The sequence below is a fragment of the Hyposmocoma kahamanoa genome, unplaced genomic scaffold (genome assembly GCF_003589595.1).
Source record: "Hyposmocoma kahamanoa isolate Upper Pololo Valley unplaced genomic scaffold, ASM358959v1 160, whole genome shotgun sequence".
Lineage (NCBI taxonomy): Eukaryota > Metazoa > Arthropoda > Insecta > Lepidoptera > Cosmopterigidae > Hyposmocoma > Hyposmocoma kahamanoa.
In genome coordinates, this window is record NW_020653575.1 from 1,733,006 (window position 1) to 1,752,127 (window position 19,122).

Genomic DNA, 19,122 nt, shown 5'->3' on the forward strand with positions numbered 1-19,122 from the left:
GTAGCGTAATAGGGGAATGTACAGACTATATAGGATCAAAAAACAGGTCGCGTATATTTTGGAGAATTCTTGTGCATTCTTGGGAAATCTCAAAAAAAGTGTCGAAAAATGTCTGGCGAATCCGCGGGAAAGTTGGTAAGGGAAGCTCAGTCTGGCTCAGTGAGGCGTCAAGCGTCTATGGACGAAATATAAAATCTTTGCAAAATGTTGCGAACTGGCCAAAAAGCTTTCTTTTCTTCCCTATATCATGAACCCAAATACCCCTTTTCTTTGCTCCTTCCTTTTCACTTAGGTATCCTTCTGCTTCATAAGTTTTATAACCGAAATAAAAGCGATATCCATCATCCTTGTCATTAAAAAAAAAAGTAAATAATCTATGTATGTACTACAGTCCCAAGGCGCAGTCGTGAAAATTTCTGAGCATTCTTCTCGCCACACGATGCGAAATGAACGCTTCCGTCACAGAGTTTCCATTCTCCAGCAATGTTAATTGAGCCCCAGTTACGGATTCACAGGACATTGACACAAAGTAGGCAGTCACATTATAAAACGACCTAAAAACTTAGAACATAAAAACAACAAAAAATGACGTTTTTTAAATTACATACTTTTTTTCTCGGAAATAGCAACACAAGAGGTGATAAACTTTCTTTTGTCTATTCTGTTTTAAAATGTTAATTTTTTTATTTGTGTCATCAGTCATTACATCGTCGTCTTTGCCTTCCATCTAGCTCTTAGACTATGGAAACTTATTTTTTTCCATCCTCTAAGATCTAGCTCTTAGACTTTTTCCATCCTCTAAGATCTAGCTAGCCGCTCCAAACGCCATCTGGCAACGTAGAAAAGAACCCGTTTTTCACCATTATGACAAATCCAAAAGGAAATAATATTCATATATGACGCGTACCGCCAATGATCTTATATTATTCCAACTTAAAAGAAGACAAGCGGCTGTTTTACCGGCACGATTTTATTCATAATTTGGATAACATCGTGTTAATTTATTGCGATTGTAAATAGGTGCTGATAAATGGTATTGCAATGACACTCACTGTCGTACGAAAAGTCGTGCGGTGTTGCATAAACCCATAACACAGGATAGATTATAGATCTAAAGGTAAGGAGATAAAAAAAACAATACGTTTTATTGTAATACAAAAACGATTTTTATTAAATATGCATTGAAAAACTTATACAACGGTTGTACGTAAAACTTTCGAGTCCGTAACCTAACTTTGGCAAACACGTTGCGTACAAAAATAAAACTTCAGGACGTTGCAATAAAAACCAAATTTACATGCTTATTTATATTGACTATGACGTCACTTGCGCATATTAGTGAATACTGGGTCCCATAAACCAGACTATGTATAAATATAAAGTTTCGTACAACATAGTAAAGCCGTAAATGAATTCATGATACAGTTTATTCGCAATTAATATTTTAAGTCAAGCGACGTCCATATCATACGAAATACGAAACTAAATAAACATAATTTAATGAATAGTTGTGCTATATATTAATAGGACAAGTTGTAGGGCTGCGCCCGCAGTCTTTGAAGCTCGCTTATTGCGCCTTGTAAACCCGGGTGCAGGTGACATCTTTGGCGGTCATTACCTGGTATCAAAAAAGGCAGATGTGAAATAATTTTCTTGTAGTACCGTCAAGTTGGGTAACTTTGAATGTCCTTGTAACTTGAATAAAACTGGTTTGAAGACTCTTTTATATATCTTAAAAACCTGTAGTCGAAAAGATAATATAAGATTAGGCTTGAGTAGTTCATGAACTAAGAACTATTAGAAATGAGTTCCTGACACTGACCGAAACGAACTAGTTCCTTGTGTACGGTCTTTTGAGTTCAGTCGGAATGGGACCTGTTTGCGAAGCCACAAACGCGAGGAGATCTTATTATTTTTTCACTGACTTTTTAGTTCCTTCAGTTCACAGACGCGAGGCAAGATGGAGCGAACGAGATAATTTAAGGACCTTTAGTACATGTTCGAGTGAAATGAACGATTGAACCTTTGCTAGCTCGTATCATCAAAATAATAATAAAATAGCAAAAAGAGGAAAACAATGAAACATTCCTATTTAAATGTACAAATCGTTTATAATTATCTCTATCTATAATTTCATTCCGTATCCTTCAAAGACCGAAACGGTTTCTATCCCCTTCCAATTCCCTGATTCCACTGAACTAAGGAACTGAAAGAACGAAAGAAACAAAAAGACCGAATTAGTTCATTGATCCGAACGAACTAATTGGTATCGCTTCCTCTAATGACCAAGCTGACACAAGCCTACATAGAGATGTTAAATGTTCTTTTTTTAATTAGAGTTAACGGCTTTGGCGTCAAGAAATTCAGTCTATACTTCATTTATCTTCTTCATTTTGGTTTTACTTTTCATATAAGTTTTCATTTAGACATCAATATCAATGATGTAACTACAAAGGGCGCACTATAAGTTTCCGAAACTGGCCACTTACATAAGCAATATTTAAAAAGTAATTGCAACATTTGAAAATGGAACTCTTTGGCTGTAGAATTCAGTTTGTTTCATATGACTGTCACTTGTTTTTATATTGTAGCGTCATTTTAGAAATTGATTGTCTACATCACCATGGATTTAACTCGTGAAAATTTTCGTTGTATCATTTTTTACGACTTTGAATGTAATTTAATAGCTCAGCGGAGCTTCGCTCGGCTTCACACTGCCTTTGGCGATGAAGCACCATGCAAGACGACTATTTATAGCTGGTTTGCAGAATTCAAACGCGGTCGTGTGAATCTTAGTAACGAATTTCGTGATGGTCGCCCGTCCACTGCTGTGAACAACAAAAACATCGATACGCCGTATGATCAAAACAGACAGGCCAGATCCACTATGATATTTCGGACATCTTTAGGCATAGGCATGAGTTAAATACAATCAATACTACACAAACATTTGGGAGTTAGAAAGCTGTGCTCTCGGTGAATCCCACACAATTTGATTGAGGCTCAAAAAACGGCTCGCGTCACTTGGTGCAATGCCATGCTTACCAGATTCAACGACGGGGCGTCAAATTTGGTATGAGACGTAGTAACAGGTGACGAAACCTGGATTTATAGTTACGATCCCAAAACAAAGCAGCAATCGAGCGTATGGGTCTTTCGAGATGAGCCGAAACCAACCAAAGTGGCGCGCGTGCAAAGTGCCTCTAAGCTCTCTTTTTTTAATAAAACTGGACACGTGGCTACAATTGCTTTGGAGAATCATTATACCGTGAATAGTGATTAGTACACGACCATTGGTTTGCCGGAAATTTATAAGACAAACTCCGTAAAAATAACCGTAAACGCCGTATCATCTTGCACCACGATAATGCCAGTTCTCACACGGCCAGACACACAAATGAATTTTTGAAGGTGAACAACGTTGGCCTTATGAGCCATCCCGCGTGTAGTTCCGACCTGGCACCTTGTGACTTTTATTTATTTCCAAAAATTTTACGCGCAGTTAGGCGGTCAACGATTTTCATCATCTCAAGCAGCTGTCGATGAGTATGAAAAATATGTTTCAGAGATTGTCACGGAGGAGTGGCATAAATGTTTTCGAAATTGGTTCATTCGTATGAAAAAGTGCATTAACGCTAACGGAGAATATTTTGTGAAACAATAAATTCATTTCTGACCATTTATAGTATTTTTTTGTTATTCATTCCGGAAACTTATAGTATAAACCCACACACCCACGTATAAACTGCTTCATAAGCTTTTTCATTCTCTAGTAGAGATTGTTGTCAAATGTGACATAACATTGAAAGTTATCAAAGAAGTTGCCATTAAGGAAATAATAATAAGTTTTGAAAGTTAGCGCCATTTTTCTTTCCTGGTGTTCGAGTGAAAAGAGCGTGCTTCAGTTTTTTTTTTTGTACTAGTTGGTAACTGGTATCCCCTGCTGTTGGTATGGTAACTTGTTCGCTATGGAAAGTTTTTTGTTTGACAAATCTAAGTAGCTTTCATTCAAAATACGAGTTTAAATCTTACCCAAGTTAGTTAAATTCTCAATGAAGAAAGTTTTTCGCTGTCCACTATAACTCCGTTGCCCAAAAGGGCAGGGCTATTTTGAACAGCCCCTTAGGTGTAATTTTCTCAAATGATTTTTCCTAATTAGTCATTGTAGTTAAATTGTTCTAAATTAGGGTATGAAAGGCCACTTATTAATCAATGAAATATTTGACAAATTCTACATTTTTATTTTAATATCCGTAAAAACCTGAGAAAAGTTCAAAGTTACCCAACTTGACTACAGTTCTTTTTTAAAATTTATTATATGTAAATCGAATGAAATGACGAATCGAAAGACGGACAGTTCAACACGACGGCAACTTGTGGCGTGATCAGCGTGGCTAAGTTCTGGGCCCTGTTATTACAGTGTGTACCATAGACGCAACAAAAAGAAGAGGACTATGGACGGGCAGACACGCGATTTTTTCAATTTAGATAATTGAGCATTTCACTAAATTAACCTAGCAAACTTTTAATAAATGATTAGCAGAAACAATTATTGAAACAGCAACACCGAACGGTAAAAAGAATAGAATATTGAGTTCATGTTTTCGCGGTTGTTACACATAGGAAATGAAACTATATTTCTGGATTTAAATCGCGTGTTAATAACTTTTGTAACTATAGTGAAAAAATAGGGTGGTTTGCATTAATATTAGACTTAACTGGTTGATGACTTTACCACCTCCGTCAACCGTGGCTATGGGACCTGTAAAGGGTCCGAATCTTTGGTTTGTTTGAAAAAAAAAAACGCGATTTCAATCCGGAAAGTAGTTTCATTTCCTGAATAGAATATTATTACCGCTTGTCAGGTCCCCGGCCCACTTTACTCGCTAATTGAGACGCCAAAAACAGGGTATTGATTTGAATATATAGGTTTCGAATACTCACGGCCTTCATTTCCTCAGGGCCGAACTCCCTGATAAAAGTGACCTCTACGCCATCTGCAGCTTTCTGCACCTGCTTCAGCGTGTTGCCCTCGATGGTGCACACTGACTTTACCTGAAATTGCAAAAGTATGCATCAGTAAAGCACCTCACAATCAATCAAGCAATAGCTATACATATAACGTTCAACTGAATTACTAACAGCACTAATTTATAAAGAAAAATGACATTCCAAAGTGGCTCTAGGTACTTTCATACGGCAGAACACCTAAGTAGGTGAGTACAAGCTCCCACGAGGTCGGAATATATTTTGTTTCAGTTACTTGAAATATGTTGCTACATCGTCTTATCGAGAAAGGACAGAATGATTCGTACTTTTGGATCTTCGCAAAAAAGGCCTTTCGAAATAGAAGATTAAAGTGAATTTTTAAATGCATACAAATTAACAAATTGTTATGATCGCCCACTCGAACTCGACATTGGCCATAGTTAAGGCAATAATCAGTGCAGGGGATGGTGCTGGTTCAATCCAGAATTCAGCAGTACCGTGTCAACACTGTCACTTGTAGTTTTATAAGGTCATCGAGTAATATACTCGATGTATAAGGTCAACCCTATCACCGGTAGTTTTGTAAGGTACCACTAATGTACAGTTTTAAGGTCAACCCATCGAGTATATAACCAGAAATAGAGACGAAATAAGGGCCATCCATCACTGGCAACTCATCAGGCGAATGGGCCTTAAATAAGTTTTAAATATCAACTTTCGTTTGCGCAGAAATCACAAAATAGAAAGCTGAAATATTACAGCGCCAACAACTGACCTGAAGCATGTACGTTTCTGTATATTCCAAAAATATTCTGTGTTATTGTAATAAGTCTAACAATTGGGGCTGTTCCATGAGGTGATGAGGGAAAAACAGCAAAACATCTAATTACAAAATAAACGGAATCAATCACATTTCATCGGTAATTAACTATGTATTTTTAAATTTTCGTCACCCAATTGACGGGTGTCCCGTCAATTGTTTCGAATTCGGGCTGGCCAATCGGAGCGCAATTGTCACCGTAATGATTTGGCAGAATAGTTTTCAAACAAATTAAATAATATTTCGTCTCTATTTCTGGTTACATACTCGATGGGTCAACTCTAACACTGGTAGTTTTGTAACCATCTACAGGGATGAACTTTATACTAAGTTGTAAATACCTTGGCACCGTCAGCGCGTTCCTCGTCGAATTCCTCTCCGGGTTTGAACTTTATCTCGCTGGTCTTGAAGGTGGATGTTGTGACCAGTATGTAATGGTCTCCGTCCTTGCGTAGCTCAATAGTAGGGGTTACTGCGTTCGCCGCCTTGCGGGTAATAAGGCCTACGCCTGGAATAGGAGAAATTATAAAATTTTATATTTTCATTCAAAACACGAAACGTAAATTACGAAGTAAGTTTAGTCAAACAATAAACTACATAAATACGTAAGCAACAGAACTCAGCCATATGCGAGTAGGGTACAAAAGTATAGACAACAACCGGCGGTACTCGTGGCTTAAATAGCGGGAGAATTTGTCGTCCCTCTTATTTTTTCGCTAGGCTTTAGATTTGATTTGGCCCTGTGTAACCAAGTTTGCGTCGATTCCCAAAACGTTCTAGCCCAACAGAGGAACATGTTCTTATATAGTTTAATAGAGTTCAGTAGGTACATATTAAATTAAATAGGACTTTATTCATCAAACGATTTCGATTTCTTTTCATTTTAAGGCTAAGAACTCATGGAGCGGTTTTCACCCGCGCCCGCCGCGGTTGCGGGACCGAGGCCTCCGAAAAATGTATGCAACCTTTAGTAGTACATTTCACGACGCGATTTACGCCCGCAGCGGAGACGGTTACTCGCGGCGGCCGCAAACCGCGCAGGACGCGGTCACCCCCGCGCGCTTGCCGGGCATCGCCCGCGCACTCTGCGGTCGGTTCGCGGGAGACGTGACACGCGCGCGGGTTGGGTCTTTCCTTCCCACGCCATTTTGTGATTGATTTTCGATTTGGCAGCGCGTGTCAATTTCTCAAGTTACGGATGTTGAAGTCGATCAATTAATTTCCTACCAGTTACCATTTGTCTAAGTTTTGAATAAGTAGATACGGACATCCGAATAAAATTAAAGAATTTTCTTCTTCTTCTTTCTTCTTGTTTTTTTAACTCATTAATAAGGACAACGAATAATCCGTAACGATTTCTTTCCGGAATCAGAGGATGCACCCTGAATCTTTTAAGTTTTCTCTTTTAATTCTCGATAAAGTAACTATAACGCGATAGCTCGTTTTTGACGTGAGTCCATGGCGACGTCTGAGACTTAACTTACGATCTCAATCGATCGTAAATAACCGCGCGATCCTCTCCCGCCAAGTTTGCGGACCGTTCCGCAACCGCGGCGGCTACGTGACCGCACAAACCTGCGGTATCGTGAGTGTTGAAATAAAACAGCTCTGCAGCTGTTTTATTTTATTTTATTTATTTTGCTGCTGCTTTAGCTGTTTTATTTTGTTTTATTTATCGTAGTGTTCTGAATCGACCTGCGTCGATTCAGAACATTACGATAACTCAGTTGTCGACCGATTCGATTTGATATTGTACGATTTCTTTTCATTTTTATTCACAACACCCGAATCGAACGTCAAACTGTAGTATTCGAAACCGAACCGAAATATACGAATACTCGAACTTCTCGAGTAATCGCTTTCCTATATTTTAGGTTTATTTTCGATTCGAGAACGATATCCAATCGAACGATTCGGTTAAAATATCGAAGAGTTCTGGGGGTTGGTCGACAAAGGATACAAATGACTGTGACCAGACAACTATACGGATACATACCTAATCTCTTCATAAAATCGTCGAAGTTTTCAGACGATATTAATTTATACTTATTACCTAAATATTGTTGCATATTTCTTTGTAGTTAGTGACAACCACGAAATCTATTTATAGAGAAAACACAATAATTCAATTTTAGGGTAGAATTATACTAAAGAAAATTTCTAGCGAAATAACCTTCTTCTTCTTTTAAACGTTATGGCCCCATCGAAATAATCAATGATTTTGCCAATGAAAATAACCTAATAATAATAATTCTCTTTGGAAATAACCCTGAAGGCACTGTCATATCCTCAGACCGAATCTGAGCCTTCAGTCATAGCCATGTACTTTAATTTAAAATATATTTCTTATTATTCATATCCTAAGGGTCGTGGCGTTGGGGCATGACGTCACAGGTATGCTCATTTTATGCCGACTAACCGATAGTATTAAATAAATAAAATTAAAGAAATTAAAAAAGTTAATTTGATTGTTTTAAAACCGAGACGATAAAGGTCGACCTTTAATCCTTTGGAAGACGTCGATTGAAATGAAATGGATTCGTAAAAAAAAATTCAACACAAGCGCATGTAATTTGCACGATTCAACCTTCATTGGGTTCGCAGAGTAGCAAATAAATTCACTTCCGTTCCGTTCATTATATCGATATGGATTCTTTGATGTAGGGGTCGACCCCACATCCAAGAATTTTGATTAAACACACTCAAATCGGCTCGGCAGTCCCATGACGCCACAAAAGAAAAAAATATACCGTCATCCTCTTTGATCGTGACCGTCGAACAGTTGCCAAATGAGGTTTCATTTATATAAATTATCCATGTCCAGTTTGTTGTAAAGAGATGATGAAACGAAATAAATAAAAGAAAATGTACCAAGTAAGTTAGAGTGTTTGATTCTTAGACTATGGAAACTAATTTTTTTCCACTCTCAAGGTTGGATTCGAACAGCAAAATATCATTTAGACCCATTCGAATCGGCATCAAAAAAATACAGGTTGTAAATATTTTATTTTTCTGTGATCATTTCGGCTCTCAGACGAGACAAACAATTTTTAAGTATTTGATTTCAGTACCTATTACTCATACTTTAAAAAATAAAATAAAGTCATCATGAAGGAAAATATTTTATCTACAATATTTACAGTACTTTCACACCGTCTCCCATAAGAAATTTATATATGTATATAGACTTTATTGCTGTACCCACCCAATACGAATTCCTTTAATCGTTTATATCAATCTTAAGACTCTTATTAACTTCGAGTTTCAACACAACTTGAAGTAGGTTAAATATCTTTGCCCGGAATCCAATAGCTTTGGAAAGGAATGGTATTGCAATCGCCTTGGATTAGCTTTCATGTTTAGCTATATAGTTCATCCCATTCACTGTAAGTTATTAATAAATTATATTTTTACGTCATATTGAAATAAAGACATTGTCATTTACAGTTTAGTGGCAGTGAAGCTCCTCGTGAAAGACTTCGTGCATGGAAATCTGTTACCTTACCTATTTATGACGCCATGCGTAAGTGGGCATTATTGTGTCCCGGTTTTGAAGGGTGCTGGTGAAATTACAGGCATATGAGACTTATCAACTTGTCTCTCACGATAGTGCGCCCGGTGGTAAACGACATACCTGCCCATAACTGTTTGGCTTTAAATCACAAAGATCTGAGGGGCACTGCCGCCACTGCGCCTTGAGACATAAATTGACAAGTCTCATGTGCCTGTAATTTCACCAGCACCCTTCAAAACCGGGACACAATAATGCCCACTTTACGCATAGCGTCATAAATAGGTAAGGCAATAATAAAAATCTGCCGCGATAATAATAAAAATCCAGGACGACAAGAACTACGGCGCCTCAGCGGCGGCGGTCGCGGTGCCGCAGTTGTTACTGTTCCATGTGTAATTAGCCTAAGCGTGAAGTTTTCAAAAATATGGCAGCTCTTCGCAGCTTTTTAAATCTTTGGCGATATTATTTGTCTACCTGATTTTCGGTCTTATACGTTTTTTGGACCCAGGCTTGTTTAGATTTATCACGGCGTGTCCAATTTCGTCGAGGGGTCTCCTTGGAGCTTATCATCGATGTAGAGTAGACCGAGCGTTTCAGGTGTATCTATGATATTACGCCACGCAAGGTTGCTCGTCAGCTCTTAGGCCTTATTCAGAGTGGCGGCGGGCACGGGTGCGGGCGTGGGTGCGTATAAATCATATATAAGTAGACACTCGTTGCTTTCACAGTGGCCGCGCACGCCAGCGCCTGTGTCGTGGCGGTTGCGGGCGTGGGTAGATCTTTTGACTCGGTCCGCCCAGTACGTCGAGCGTCTGTTTGCGATTTCAACGTCTGAATCTACCCGCTCGTAGCCGCTTCGGCACTGTGAAAGGGAAGACGCCAAGACCCGCGTGCCCGTACCCACCGCCACGTTCGCGCCTGCACTCTGAATGAGCCCTTAGGTCTCCCAGTGAGTTTGCCAATTTTTTGGGCATCATTTTACAGAAACAAAGCGTGATTGAACGGTGTCGAATGTAGAACGAATGAAGACGGTGTCGAGGATGTGGCGTTTTTAACTGATGTAACAAGTAAATATATAAGGCATCGTTTGTGGCATAAAAATATTACAATTTTATACTTGTAAGCCTTGTTTACTATTATTATACTTTCATTAAATAAGTTAACTATAGTCAGCAATCTTCCTATTAAACGAACTACAAAGCGATGAAAGGAGGACAAACATTCAATGTTTACAATAAATATTTGCGACACACACCTTAAACAATGACATAATTACGTATATCAACCAATCGATAAGAATCCAAAAATACAGTTTTTATCAACAAGCATCACTATCAATACAATTATCACCACTCCTTTTCCTTAAAGTTCGAAGTCCGAAAACTATCTAGAGTAACAATACAGAACACTAAAAAAATCGACCTCAAAAGTCATTCATCACCTAGTTTGCCACCCTTAGAGGCGGAATATTTTCTTCAAATTTAAATGGGACCACATCATCACCATTCTTCATTTCCAACAAAGAATCATCAAAATCAGTTCACAAATGTTATCGCGTAACATGCATATAAAAAAAAATGGAAAAAACATACAGTCGAATTGAGAACCTCCTCCTTTTTTTAGGTCGGTTAAAAATAGCTGAAAGATAAAACGTGTGCCAATAATTGAATTTATTGAGGCAATAATTGGGTTCATCGTCCTATACAGGGTGGATAAAACCAATGGGACATGAAGGGGAACTATGTAATTTTACTTAAAAGGAAACATTCTTTTATTTTTCTGAATATTTCGATACTACCTCAGTTCGAATTAAAATTTATCCCGTACTAATACGGTTGATTTTGCTTATGTCGTGCGGCAGGGACACTGGCTTTATTTCAGAATTTATTTTTTTACTATCGAAATTAAAGCCATTTGAAAAATGTATGTATTTTGTATTAGTGGTGGATTTGCAGTCTTCCGTTCAGTAGTTTTTGAGTTTATAGCGATCAGACAAACAGACAGACGTAGTCATGTAGTGATACTAGTAATATACATTACATTATAGACATGTAACTTATCTATATTTTATACATAAAATGCAAGATTATAGTCATACCATGCGGTGCAGTGAGACCCGCCATGATGTGTGTGAGCCTTTAGAATATTTAGTTACTTGTCATCATCAGTGAATTTTTGTCACGATTGTCCGCCCCTAAAATCTGGCCGCCCTAGGCCCGGGTCTACTGGGCCTTGGGCAAATTCGCCACTGTATTGTATAGTATACGTGTTCTATTTATTACAGTTAATATAAAAAAAAATATGACTGTGAAGATAGTACCTTTAATTTTTATTCAATTGATATTCAATTATTTTTTGTGATATTATTCCACTAGTTTGTTACAATTGTTAATACAAAAATCGAACACTCAGAAAAAATTCTTTAGATCCGGCCGGATTGGAACCGGCGTCTTCTAGCTTACCGTGCCAGACGCTATACCAAGCCCAGGAACGAACCAGCGGACCTCACGAATTTTTCTATGTGCTTGGGTCGTATCTTTGTATTTGGTTTTTTCAACGACTTTTTAGTCGTAGCGCCATCTATGAGAAATCTATGAAAGTTTTATCACCCAGTTAGATATCTTTACAGTTACCAGCCCTGGCGAGAGATGTCGCTATTCACTGTGTTTTTAATTTTGTGAAGTACCTATTGAATTCAGCGATTTTCTTAAAATTTCGAGGTAATTTTGTCTTTTCGTGGAAATTTTTAGCAATTGTGTTTTTACGTATAGTAATCAGTATATATCCTTAATTTTACCACATATTTTTTCCAAAGCGATTGATTCAACACTTCTCTGTTATGCGGAATCAATTCAAGCCATTTGATGTGGTATAGACTTAACTCCATTCACAGATTTTTTAAAAGCTTATCTGACCCGGGAATCAAACCATCTAAAAATGCAATAAAATGAATACTCTCTACTAATCAACGGGACCAACGATAAGAATAAAATCTCTCCAATAAAAATTGGATCTTACAATTAAAGACGTCTAATTTAGCTTTTTAGTTGTTTCGAAAACTTTAAAAAAAGAATTGTGAATGCAGTTATCAATATTAACAAAAATAAAAGAATGTTTTCATTAAATAAAATTAAATGGTTCCCCGTTGATTTTTTCACCTTGTATAGTTACTTTTACTTGCCCATATAAGTGTAGTCCTTAATTGGCAAGTGGACTTAGGAACTGATAGCTCTTAATCCCTGGAGATAAGAGCTAATTCTTTAATACGGCTTACAGGCCGGTGGATCCTTATCAAGCACCAAATAGACGTGATCAGAGAATTAACTACTTATGGACAGGTTGACTTAATAACATAAGTGATGGTTTACTTGAGCGGTATTTGTGATTTAATATGTGTATTTAAGGTCGAAGATAAATAGATGCAGTAGAGTTCGCTTAGTGGCCATTCGCACATTCGGTGTTCTCAGCATAATTACCGTAGCCATTATTTTTTCTCGCTTATTATACCCAACAACATTGAAATATGAAAACTTTAATCTAAACTATCCATATGTCTAAATGGCATTAGAATAGACGAAGTAGTTTTCAAGTTATTAAGACACAAATATTTTATGGAAACGGTTATTAGGTAGATCTAATTACCATAGCCATGGATACGGTAATTACAAAGTTCAAACATTTTTAACAGAAAACTGAGTATTTCTAACAAAGCTGAATTATTATTTGTATATTTTGCTACATTCTAATGTCATTTAGAGATATTGATAGTTTAGGTTAAAGTTTTCATATTTCAATGTTATTGGGTATAATCCTTATAATGAGCGAGAGAAAACAATGGCTACGGTAATTGGGCCGAGAACACCAAAATGGCTACGGCTTGGCTGAGAACACCGAATGTGAGAATGGCAGTTAGTAGTTTCCACATCGTCTAGGATTTTCGGCAATTGGGTGTATACGTCAAAGTCGATTCCACGATTCAATTTAAAATCAAAGAACAACGAACGGTTGTCTTATCTAGCGTTATCGTGTTATAACGATGTTAGTATTTTTTAAGTAGAGTTTTAATGGGTTTGGCAAAATGCCACACAGCCTATTCTTTTTTTCATTTTGGTTTCCCTTTCTATTTACGTTTCAATCTTCATAAGACGGAAATGGAAATGTAAATAATGTCACTAGAAAACGTGATGTCAGTAAATAAACGTACTTTGATAAGTAATGTGATGTTGGTAGCTTTTCTCGGAAAAATGATGGAAAATATAAATAATAGCAACTAATAACAAATCTTTTTATAATATTCTATTTATTGAATATCACGATGTTTTACTACCTAGAACCTCCTCCCTTTTTGAAGTCGGTTAAAAGTGTCTCTCTTTTGGTAAATAATAGGCCTACAACAGAAACTTATGTGTTATTTCCGTGGGTGAGTGAGAAAGCGATTAAAGATGAGTAGGAACTTATAATTATGGAGCTATAACTAAGGCACTTTATTTGTTGCAAATAAGACAAATTTTATTTTGCGGACGATATCCAACAGATGGTCGAGCATTGCTTTAGGGTAGCCCAGAATATTTTTTTATTTTTATTTATTTGTTAAAGTTCACCAGCAATTGTTACATCGATACACGTACATTTTTACATTGGTAAGGGTGTTTAGATAGATGCACATTTAAAGTGAGACACAGCTTGCATTAAATTGAGTAGAACGGTTTTATATATATAAATATTACAAAAATATTATTATAAATAAATATTACAGTGTGTACAAAGAGAAAAGAACAAATGAACTTAACGATAAAATATGATAATTAAGACGTAAGTATTAAGTGTAATGTAAATTGTTGCAGTACGTGCTAAAAATACTTCTAGTTTACTTGTTAAGGATATGCAAACCTTAGAGCTCACGATTCATAGGTCAAATGGACAATCGAGCCAACGTTTTCGAGCAATTAATGGTTGGTCTAACGGCATTCTATCGCAAGTAGGGAACCCGTCACAGACTTTTATGGTTCCAAATTGTTTTCCTTCATAGTCAAAACCAGTTCTCCTAACTGGGATAGAACGAACATGCTGTGCAATTAAAAGTATGCGAGAGTGCACGCTTGCAACAGGGTAACCCGTTCAGTGTCCGCATTCCTGAGACGCAATGTGCAAATGCTCCCCCATGAGACGTGAATGCCTTTTAGTACGTATGCAACCGATCTAAACTTCGACTGTATTACGACTGCAGTACACCAGTTCAAATATTGTACTCGTGGTGCACAAAATAAATAAATAAATATGTATGTATATTCCAACATTAAAATCCAATGTAATTTTTACCTTTATTTGATATTTACTATTAGGAGGTAAAGACGACAGCGCATTAAGCACACATTGGTGATCTTGTTCCGTTGCACTTGAGGCGATATTCGAACAAAAGTGTGTAGCGTGATGTGCTGTTGACTGTACATTGGCAAAAAAGGTAATATATTTGCGAAATAGACATTCTGCTAAAATGTCATACTGCGAAAGGAATATTTTGCGAAAGAAACATTCTGGGAAATGGACATTTCGGGTCCACATTTTCACTGCACATTAGCTGCGTAAGGTACTAATAATAATAACGCACACACTCGACATAGCCCCGTACCAGGGAAACCCTGTGTCACGGGTGCCATGGACACACACATAGACAACCACAAATTACACCCAACTCACGACTGAAATAAATATAGGCCATACAAATATTTCTCCCGGCCCGGGAATCGAACCTGGGACCTCTGCGTGGCAGTGGTAACCGTTCGGCCACGGAGGCAGTAACTAACTATTGCCGACTGCTAGTAGAGTATGTGCAGTCGTTACTTTGCACACTGCTATTTTGCAGTCGGAATGTAGCACGTGTGTATCCACACCTTAACTAAACAACAGTTTAAACCTTTTTTATAAATACAACGTTCACGTAATCAGTTAAATTCTTGATAGGCTATCAAATACAAATAAAGAATACTTCCGTGTTCTGTGGGTGTGTGTCTATCATCTCTAACAAACTAATGGGCGTACAATTCTGACAAAGTATATCACAACATGGTAGTCTAAATTAAAGTATGTAAATAACATTATTTTCGTCAACTTGTAAGTGACGTGCATTCGTGATAATGAGGACAATAATATGATAAATAAATAAATATTTTGAAAACGTGACTATTTTTTCGGATGTAAATTTCGTATATTTGTTTTTTAAACGCCAGTGCGGTGTGTACCCAACGTTCGACACTGTTTAGAGGGTTTATTTCCGTACTCCGTCCGAAACAATTACTGTCAAATAAGTAATACTCGACCATAAGTCAATGTACTCGACCAATGTTGCGACCCGACGCATGATGCTAATGAAGCTGCATATATGACATTGTCTTTTGAATTTGTCGAGTATTACTTATATTTGGACATAGTTATGCAAATTAGAACCAACCCACTAAACATCACTTTCGAGATAATTAGATTTTTGTAAAAACAGTGTGAAGAAATAAATAGGTAAGTTATTTGAGACAAACAACGTGAGTTATGTGTAGCATTGAGAATGATATAGGGAAACTATTATATTATACTGCAATAAATAGAAAACATTATGTATCTTTTTAACTTAACGTTTAACTGCCTCTGTGGCTGAACGGTTACCATGCCGGACTGCCACGCAGAGGTCCCAGGTTCGATTTCCGAGTCGGGAAAAATATGTGTATGGCCTACATTTATTTATCTCGTGTGTTGGGGTGTAATTTGTGGTTGTCTATGTGCGTGTCCATGGCACCCGCGACACAGGGTTCCCTAGTGCGGGACTATATTCAGGGTGTGCGTTATTATTATTATTTCGTTAACGAGAACCATGTTCTAGTTTTCGTAATGAAAACTCTGAAGATCTACAGTACTTCCAGTACAGGTGACATAGATCTATTTAGCATATTTAAAAAAATACATTATGAAGTTAAGCAGCTTGGTTCTTTTTAGCTATTAAAAAGTTACTTATTTAGGGTTGGTACTTTGAAGGGCTTTTAATTTGTCCGTTTTGGCTTGGTATTGCCAGGATCTTTTGTGAGCGGGTAAAGGACACGTCTGGTGTTCTACCTAAGTACATAACTCAATTTCACTCGAGGTGTGGGTTGGTTCTTGTTTGCATAACTATGTCCATTTCTTTTTTTTTCTCTTATAGTTTGGCACTATGGCGTCCAGCCTTTGGCCATATCTATGTACATTTTACAGTAATTGTTTCGGACGGATGTTTGATGGAGAATAGGAGTAGATCCTCAGCAGTCGCTCACTGACGCCGCGCTGACGTTGTGCCGCCGCGGCGCTATGTCGTGTTGACGCTGTATGTACGTTGACGAGACGCTGACGCTCTAAAGACGCTAGTGTGGGGGATCTCTTAGACCCGAATTCATTATACACAAAGTGTCTAGGGATCAAGTACGTTTAAGAGTATTGCTGCAATTAGGGTTAATTATATTAACTTTTTTGTATCGCTATTAATACTTTTTAGTGAGTTTCAACATTTAAATAAGGAATATTGTTTAAAATTCGATAATAAGAAGAAAATCGATTGTCAATGTGGTTTTGTATAAAAATGAGTTATAGCGTTTTGACAAAATCATTACAATATCTGCATCGGAACCGAAACAATTTACATTATTATGGAGAGACGACATCATTTAACCCGAGAAGTGATGATGCGAGCCGTCGGAATGTTGGAAGCTGGTTCCAGGCAACGTGCTGTGGCTTTCACTCTTAACACTACACAGAGCGTCATAAGTCGCCTCTGGACGCGCTATCGCATGACGGGCAGCGTGGCCGAGCGACATGGAGGACGATCTCGCATCACGACTCGCAGACAGGACCGGTATATCCAAAATACTGCTCGACGGAATCGTACCATGACCGCCATGATGTTGGTTACGAGGCTCCACGGCTCCTCAGGCTTGCTAATAAGCGATCAAACAATCCGAAATCGTTTACGTGAAGTGGGTCTGCGATCCCGAAGGGCGCTCAGGGTTCCACCTATTGCACCCTGCAATCGCAGGACCCGTTTACGATGGGCTCGCGAACACAGAAACTGGGAGGAAGAAGACTGGCGCTATGTGTGCTTTTCGGATGAATCCCGCTTCGGTATGAGACCGGATACAAGACGTACTCGAGTTTGGAGAACATCTGGACGTCATGAACGTTTGAGATATTGTCAGGAAGTTCATCCATATGGTGGGGGAACAATAATGATACGGGCCGGTATTTGGATCGGCGGAAGAACCGATCTCATTTGGATCAGGGGTAACCTCAATGCTCAAGTTTACGCAGAGAGGATTGTTTCAGATGTTATCATCCCTTTGCGAGGCCAGTTGGGTGATTCATTTCAACTAATGCATGACAACGCACGTCCACACACGGCTAGAGTCGTAACACGCATTCTTGCCGAAGCTCGTATCAACGTTCTGCCGTGGCCTGCTCAATCGCCAGACCTCAATCCAATTGAGCACACATGGGATATGCTTCAAAGAAGAGCTGTGCCGAGTATGCATACCGTACATACTCTACAATAATATTTTAACTTGTTACAAAACACATGGGCGGCCATTCCTCAAAGTGATTTTGATGAACTCATCTTAAGCATGCCAAATCGCTGTAATTGTGTGATTCGTGTTAATGGTGGAAATACAGATTATTAATTTTCTTATCTTTACAATAAAAATGAGCAAAATCATCATTTTCGCCATTTTTTTGTCATTTAATTGACGCCGTTAATTTGAGTTTTTTCCCACAATTTGCAAAAACATCAATTTTAGTTTATTTTAATTAAATATAGTGGTAAGCGGTTAAATAAAACATAAGCATTAAAGTAAGAAGTCGTCCTGGAAGACTGGATTTGGTAAATATTGCTTAAATAATTTTTATTTCAAAAATATTCACTTGATCCCTAGACACTTTTGATGTGTGTATTATTTCCAATGTGTAGCAATCGTGAAAATCCAAGAATTCAGAATCACTCAGACTATTTGTTAGCAATGGATAAACTGTCAAGGTTAAAATCGAACTAATTTGTATTTGCATGTACCTACTTTTAATTTAAATTCCACAGTGTCGATTGTCAAAAAATACGTTGTTGATAGTCTACACAACACACACCATTTAGTAGATTTTGTCTGAACACATAGTAAACATGTTAACTGCAATGAATCCATTAGAGTTGTGGAGTTGAATTTACATGGCAAGCAAATGTGAAACACGAACGATTTGCAAGTGTTATTTATTAAAATGTTTACAATTTTATATTTAATGTTAAAGATTCAACTGCATACCATTGTAGTTTTTATCATTGGGCTATAAACAACATGTTGCACGTGCAGTCAAAAAGCATATCAAGCTTGACGGTTTGGCCTTTCGATCGTTCTTATCATAAGTGCCACAAAGTTGAATTTAAACAATAAGTGTCAAAATGAATGTGCTCTTGACCTTGTCAATTGTTCAATGTAGAATATAAAATGTGATAAGGTAAAATAAATAGAAAATACTGTAATTATGTATAATAGCAACACTAATATTTTTGTCTTTTAGTGGCCATTTAGACTGTCTTAAAATTTTTTCATAAGGGAATCGAGCGTCTCATTTACATTTCTCAGCCTTTCCGTCTATTTTAAATCCATTCTGATCCCCTCTATGTTTTGCAACTCCCAACGGATCCCCTCATTGTATTTGTAAGGTAAGTACAGTTAAGAGAAGTTTTGAAATCAAATAGTCATTTATTGAGCAATTGTGATCAAATGTTATTGTGACAAATAAT

General features: G+C 37.6%; 1 protein-coding gene across 1 annotated transcript in view; it reads right to left on the reverse strand.

The window, feature by feature from the left end:
• Positions 1-1,270: 1,270 nt before the first annotated feature.
• LOC113240663 (myelin P2 protein-like) overlaps positions 1,271-19,122 on the reverse strand; it is a 31,034-nt gene continuing 13,182 nt past the window's right edge. The window contains exons 2-4 of the mRNA XM_026478027.1: positions 6,151-6,317; positions 4,945-5,055; positions 1,271-1,618 (exon numbers count right to left, since the gene is read on the reverse strand). Coding sequence (XP_026333812.1) covers positions 1,568-1,618; positions 4,945-5,055; positions 6,151-6,317 — 329 coding nt within the window. The 3' untranslated portion in view covers positions 1,271-1,567. The remainder of the gene's footprint in view (positions 1,619-4,944; positions 5,056-6,150; positions 6,318-19,122) is intronic.